The sequence below is a fragment of the Peromyscus californicus genome, unplaced genomic scaffold (assembly GCF_007827085.1).
Source record: "Peromyscus californicus insignis strain IS unplaced genomic scaffold, ASM782708v3 Scaffold_7__1_contigs__length_154581171, whole genome shotgun sequence".
NCBI classification, from domain to species: domain Eukaryota; kingdom Metazoa; phylum Chordata; class Mammalia; order Rodentia; family Cricetidae; genus Peromyscus; species Peromyscus californicus.
In genome coordinates, this window is record NW_026294595.1 from 63,839,205 (window position 1) to 63,846,800 (window position 7,596).

Here is a 7,596-nt window from a genome sequence, read left to right on the forward strand (position 1 = left end):
CTTGGACTGAGGATTTCCTAGTGCCTCTGGGTTTTCTATTAATAAGGCCATTTAGCAATTCATGTTACACCTGGGTCTTTAGGTAGATGTTTCCAATTTTCTGAGGAACCACTATATTGATTTCCATAGTGGTTGTACAAGGTTGGACTCTCACAAGTCATAGAGGAGTGTTTTCCTTGCTACACATCCTCGTCAACATGAGCTGTCACTTGTGGTTTTGGTCTTACCAATTTTGACAGGTATAAAATCAAATTTCAAAGTAGTTTTTATTTGCATTTCTCCGATGGGTAAAGATGTTTAACATTTCTTCAAATGTTTCTAAACCATTTGAGATACCTCTACTCAGAATACTCTGTTTAGATCTGTACCCCCATTTTTATTGGAATATTTTTAGGTTTTTATTTTATTTTTATTCTTTACATATTACATCCTGACCTCATTTTCCCCTACCTCCACTCCCCCCAGTCACCTACACACCACTTCTCTCTCCCAGAACTACTTTTTCTCCTTCCATTTACCTCCAAAAAACAGACCTCCCATGAATATCAACTGATATTTTAAAAAGTCAATGAAATGATTCCTAATGATATTTGGTTATACTTATAGGGCCATGCCTAGCTCAATTGCCATCAAAGAAGCATTGTCCAACAACTGATGAGAGCACATGCAGAGACCCACAACCAAACTATATGGAGCCAGGGAAATCCCACAGAAGAGGGGGAGGAAGGATTATAGGAACCAGAGGGGTAAAGGATATCCTAAGAACACAACCCACAGAATCAACTACGTGGGGCTCATAGGGGCTCACAGAGACTGAATCAACAATCATAGATCCTGTATGTGGCTGAGCTAGACCCTCTGCATATATGTTATGGTTGTATGGCTTCGTGTTCTGGAGGGACACCTACCATTGGGATGAAGGTAACTCTGATGCTTTTGTCTGTGATTATGACCTTTTTGCTTACTACTGAGTTGCCTTGGCCAGCCTTGATATGTGGGTTTGTGCCTAATCTCATTGGAATATTTGTCTTTTTTAATGTCTAGTTTCTTGAGTTCTTTATATATTTTGGATATTAGTCTTCTGTCAGATGTAGGGTTGATAAAGATCTTTTCCTATTCTACAAGTTGCTCTTTGTCCAACTGACAGTGTCCTTTCCTTTACAGAAACATTTCAATTTCATGGAGTACCATTTAGTAACTGTTGATCTTAGTTCCAGTGCTATCTGTGTTCTGTTCAGGAAGCTGTCTTCTGTGCCAATGTGTTCGAGGCTGTTCTCCACTTTGTCTTCTATCAGTTTCAGTGTTTTATGTGAGGTGTTTGAAATATAACATTGTATTTTTTTTTTTTTACTTTTAGGGTTTCTGGTGAGAGGTCTGATGATAATCTGATATGATTATTTTTTAATGTTATAATTTTCTTCTGACATTCACTGAACCATGTATTTTTTTAGAATTTATAATTGCATCATTTGTCCATTTTATTTACCCATTCACATCATTCCATATATGCCCCCTTTTTTTTTTCTTAATTTGAGGCCTCATTTTTCATTCTTCATGGTGTATCACATTCCTTCATGTTTCTTTCCTGGTTTTTGTTTGTTTTTCATATTTCTTGCTTATTTAGTCTGGATTCACTACTTCATCTTCAGGTCCTGATATCCTATCTTATACTTCATCTATTCTACTAATAAAGATATCCTTTGATTATTTTTTTTAGTTGAGATATTGGACTTTTCAATTCTATCTTCGTTACAGCTTGAGTTTCCTTTGGTCTCTCTACTTAATTATTGAATGTCATTCCCAAGTCCTATATGTCTCCTCATTTCCATGTAGTTTTTGCTTGTGGTTTCTTGGGCTTTTATTATCCTTAAGTTCTTTCTCCTTAATTTCACTAAGCAGTTTGTCTTTTCTGAAAATGCTATGAATTATTTGATGATTATGATTGATTTTTATATATAGTATCCTGGGATTTATCAAGGTTATCCTCAGTGACAAATATTTCTATAGTACTGGTAGTTTTGAAGAGAAGAAACTAACTTGATTTCTCATCTCATATCACTGGTATTTTTTGATGAAATCTGGACTTGAGGATTTCTTCTGAGTCTGATATGGGCAGAGAAGTGTGGGACACTAGAAAGGGTGTGGAGGAAGGTTGAGCCTAAAGTTTGGAAATTGCCTGGGAGTAATGAAGTCTGGTATATGTAGCGTATTGTCCTAGAGAAAAGAATGTACCTCCTAGTGCAAGATAGGAATATGAGGTTGGATCTTGCTGAGTGGGGAGATTAGATACAGCACATGAGGAGCCTGTGGGAGGTAGAGGCATAGAATATGAGACTGGGGTTAATTCTGCAGTATTAGAGGAAGGGTGTGGATAGGGAGGGTCATGGAGACTCATTGAGATATAACCCAGAGAAGGATATGGGTCAGCTGGAGGTACATAATTGGATGTGATTAATATGAGGCCAGAACCTCTGAAGTAAAACCTTTATTTTGCTAGAACAATGGATGCTGGCCATCTGGAACTGAATAATAGTTTTGATTAAGAAGAAGCCAGGGTCACTGAGGTAAAATCTTCTTGGAAGTGTTTCCACAGAATCAGCACATGAAAGCTGTGTTGCAGAGACCACCAAGGTTGAATATTGTGCTGGCAGCAAACTTGTCATGTGTAAGACCAACGTGGTAATGTTTTTGAGGGAATGAAGGAATCACGGAGACAAGAGAAGCCAAGAGAGGCCATTGGTAAGGTGTAGCAGTGGAAGGTGAAGACTGAAGGTGTCATGAAGGGAAATTGAGAATCTGAACCATGAAAAGAGCCCAAGAAAGGCTATTGGTGCACAACCGTTGGCTGATATGAAAGAAGTGAATAATTTCAGATCCTATTAGTTGATGGAAAACAAGTATTGAATTACATAGTTAATGCCGGAATGGGGTCAATACTAATGCTCTATTCCACATGTAAGTTGAATCCTGTGGCAGAAGAGTCATATGCCATATCCTACCTTCTATTTCAGTCTTGAGTTCTAAAATGGTGTATTTTTAATAGTATGTGCTTGGGAAATTGAAAAGCCCAAATGCTTCAATATGTTTATTGCACTTTGTGACATTTGATAAGGTTTTAAATTTGCTCCAATTTGTTTCATATCTATTCTAACTCATATATGGTAGAAGTATCCACAGTTATAATAACTGTGTGGTTGATAAAACAGTATATGAGAGGGAAATGTGTTCATTATTGGCAAGCCATTATTACTTCTGCATTGTTTATACACTAATATATTTCTATCAATGCTTACTCATATGTTTCTATCTTGTAAAATTTTTAATTACAAAACAAATTATCAAAGTCTAGTAGGTATCAAAATTATAGATTTTTACATGGTGGAGTATATTTTATTCCCATGCTAAAAATGAACAGGGTAAATAATGATCACATGATTTTAAGGCAGCATCCATATTTAGCTAAATTAAAGCCTCATTGCAAGAGGGCAAGACAGAGAACTACAAAGAGAGGTAGAAAGAGAAGAAGCAGAGGGAGATAGACAGAGAGAGACAAAGAGACTGAGACATTGACAGAGACAGAAGAATTGAGAAAGAGGATGAGAAAGGGAAAGAAAGAGGGAATGATATAGAAGGAGAAATATGGACAGGGTGGGAGACAGAGATGTGAAGAGAACAGATGAGTAAGTGTGGGAGAGGGACAGGATGGAAGAGTAGAGAAGGGGGAAGAGAGGGAATGTGATGAGAAATAGAGAGGAAAGGTAGATTGAAAGGAGCAAGAAGAGATGCAATCAGATACATAGGTCACAGCTCAGTTTTGAGGTTGTTGTGTCACATCATGGCACCGGCAGATCTGATTTCTTGAAAAAACTCAATTTTCATTTCACTGACAATTAAATTTTACCGGTGTCTCTTAGCATAATGAGCTACAAATATCTCCAGTATTCACTCCTGAATATTCTGTTCTTATGAATTTATCTTCTCCATAAGTACCTACAACCTCACACCATTGCTTCAAGGATTAAAAACTCAGTATATAGAAAAACCACAGCATTGTTCCAAAGTCACCACTTTTAAGACATTACAAGTTAATAGAAAATGGGATGGTGATGGAAAACTCTAAATCATTTCATTAATAACAAAATTTAGCATAGATATTTACAAATGATATATGGTCCTAAATTACCAATTATTATTTTAACCATAGGTCATAATAAAAGGAGATTCACAATTTGTTGAATTTTGAAATAGTCTTACACACTGGAGCACTTCACACTTTTATCAACCCTATTTCCTTAACATCTATAATTGAAGGAAACAATTAATAATATACCCTGTTCTATGTGTTCTGTCAAATGTAGAGACGATAACTATGCATTTTAAATTAACTTGTTCATTCCCTAAACATCAACAAAATTTTATAGAAAAGATGGAAAATAATTAAAGAACTCAATAAAATACATGTGTATTTACTTTTCTTTTTCATGAAAATAATACCTACATCTTGGTAGATCCACTAAACTAGCATCTCAAGCTATTATGTGTTAAACAGATGTTCTCTCTGTGTATCTAAGTGTGTTGTTAATGAAGTTAATATTCCTTTATCAATGCCAAATATCTGCTCAAAGTATTATGTTTTTTGTCACATTATGTAATTGTTTCCTGTTTTATCTATAAAAGATAATACAAATTAATTATAGAGTAGAAATGTTCAGTACTTCAGCAAAAGAAATGCTTATACTCAATTTTGGAATGCTATTAAAAGTAAGAGTGATTTTCACAAGGACTTAATGGTATGATTTTAAGAATAGCATTGATGAGGAAAAGAGAATAGAAGGAAATTATTTTTGTATAACAAAATATAATTATGAAAGATTTAAAATGGCAAATAAGGAAAGGAACAATATTGCACTAAATCACAGATTAGATAACTGAGGATCCCTGTACACACACATGCCTAACCATGGCTCCTTTCACTGCTCTTCCTAATTTAGTCTAGTTACATTTGTTTATTTTCCAACTGATTTTCACTGGTATGTCTAAACAGCCATATAATTTCAAGCCTTATGATAAATTCCCCTTTCTTCCTCACACATGTATGTTTTATATTTAAGGAACCTCACTTTCATCCAAGAAACTTTTTATCCTGCACATTGCTCTAGACTATGATCAAAATCCTTTGTAGTTCAGAACAAAATAAAATTTAATTCTTTCCTAAAAATTACAATTGCTTTGAGTGTATAGTTAATGTCTACATCTTCCACTTGAGTAAAAGATTAATTTTTAACAACCTAAAGGTTCCTATGTCTTTCAAAATGAAGAAATAAAATATTAAAAGCCAACCAATAAAACTCAAAAAGCCTAATACGATTAAAATTGAATAAAAGGCTAAATATAATTATTTTTACAACTGAAATAATCAGGAAAATTTCTCCAGACATGTACAACATACAAATTAAAGAGAAATAATGAAACATGGATCCTTAGTATATCCACATTATCTTATCTCTAAAATTAAGAGAAAATATGTATTTTAATCAGTTAAATTAGGTGACTCAACTTTCCTATGATTCATGCAATGTAATTTTGTACAAATCACTACTATAACTTAGACATATATACACACATACTACAATTATTTAAACAACCTTTTATTTCTCAGTTTGTATAGGGCTTCTTTCACATCCTTATTCCTCAGGCTGTAAATCAGAGGGTTTAACATAGGAATTACCAGGGTGTAAAACAGTGAAACCATTTTATCTTGATCTAGGGAGTAGGAAGAACTAGGCCGAAAATACATAAAGAGGAGAGTTCCCTGAAAAATTGCAACTGCAGTCAGGTGAGAGGCACAAGTAGAGAAAGCTTTGAATCTCCCCTCATCAGAACAGATCTTCATGACAGATGAAATGATGTAACAGTAGGAGACAAGAAGTCCAGAAATGGTGATCAGTTCAATAAACCCAGAAAATATAAACATTGCTAACTCATTGACCTGTGTATCTGAGCAAGATAGTAACAGGATAGGAGGGATATCACAGATGAAATGATTAATCTCATTTGACCTACAGAAACATAACCTAAATGTCATTATAGTATGCATAACAGTATCTATCATTCCTAGTAGGTAAACTCCAGCCAGGAGTTGGTAGCAAACCCTACTGGACATGTCTACTACATACATAAGGGGATTGCTGATGGCCTTGTACCGATCAAAAGCCATCACTGCCAACAGCATGCACTCAGCATCTACAAAGATACAGGCGAAGAAAAACTGCAAGGCACAGCCAACAAAAGATATAGATTTGTGTTTGTCCATTAGGTCCACCAGCATCTTTGGCCCAACTGCAGTTGAATAGCAGAGGTCTGAGAAAGAGAGATGGCTAAGAAAGAAGTACATTGGTGTGTGTAGCTGGGAATCCATTCTGATCAAAACAATCATTCCAATATTTGTCACAAGAATGATGAGATAGATGAGAAGAAATACAATGAATAAAACCACTTCTATGACAGGGTTATTAGTAATTCCCAATAGAATAAACTGAGTGATTGAGGAGCAGTTTCCTTCATCCATTCTTCTTTGTTCTTTGCCTAAATTGGTCAAAAAGCATTCAAAATACAGATTGATTGGGATTTAATTTATCTAGGCAAGAAAATTGTAGTCAATTTTCAGACTCTAATTTCATTATGTAGAGAATATTCTGTGTATCTCTAAAATCAGACAGAAATCACTCTTAAAGTGGCATGATCACTAAAAACTTCCCTCAACTATTTGAAGTGGGCAGTTAATCATTTTTAATATAAATTAATAAATAGTACCTGACATGATTTTTCTTGCTCATCCTAAGGCTATAAAATTGAAAAGCTGAAAATAAATTATCAGATTACAACTCATCTGAAAGAAACAACAGAACTGAGTAGGAGATCCAGCAATGAAAGTCTAAACACTTCATAAAATTGAGCAAAGGATCACATTCACCATATTAATAAAGAATCATAGTTTACCCTCTCGTCATAGCATCAAATACAAACAAATCCATGGAAATTGCTATGGTATGATTTTGCGACATTTTCTTACTGACACCTCTTTCATGAGAGCATCTGGTATTTGTCACCACTTGTTGCTTTTGCGATGTGAAGGGCAACACACCAGACTCCAAATATTAAGTCCTTACAAAAGAAAGTGATAAAGCCAGTGTTAGAAAATGCCTCTGCATTAAGTCTACCAAATGTTTGATTACAACTGTATGAACCTAACTCTAAAGGTAAGTGTAAATAATGTTGTGAAAATACAGATTGAAGGCATTCTCTATCAGTTTCCCACTTTGTTCTTCAATGTCAACTTTAGAAGATTTTGTACTATATATTTAAATACTTTCTTCAAATTCTACTTCACATGGACTTTCCTTCAAACACTTAGAAACAAGAGCTCAATTCTCCTCTTGCATGTATTTGCATTAATGTGAATTTACAACATACACTACTTCCAGTCAAACTTTAGAATCGTTAATGGTATCTTATTGTCTTTACTAAGTGTAAGATGTAATGTAAATTCATAAATAGATAATTACATGCTGTTATATTAATAAAGCATGTTTACAT

General features: G+C 34.6%; 1 protein-coding gene across 1 annotated transcript; it reads right to left on the minus strand.

The window, feature by feature from the left end:
* Window positions 1–5,632: 5,632 nt before the first annotated feature.
* Window positions 5,633–6,571, minus strand: LOC128101821 (olfactory receptor 5W2-like). Its single transcript, XM_052725215.1, has one exon. It carries the CDS (start codon window positions 6,566–6,568, stop codon window positions 5,633–5,635), a length of 936 nt encoding a protein of 311 aa, XP_052581175.1. The 5' UTR covers window positions 6,569–6,571.
* Between the last annotated feature and the right edge of the window lie 1,025 nt (window positions 6,572–7,596).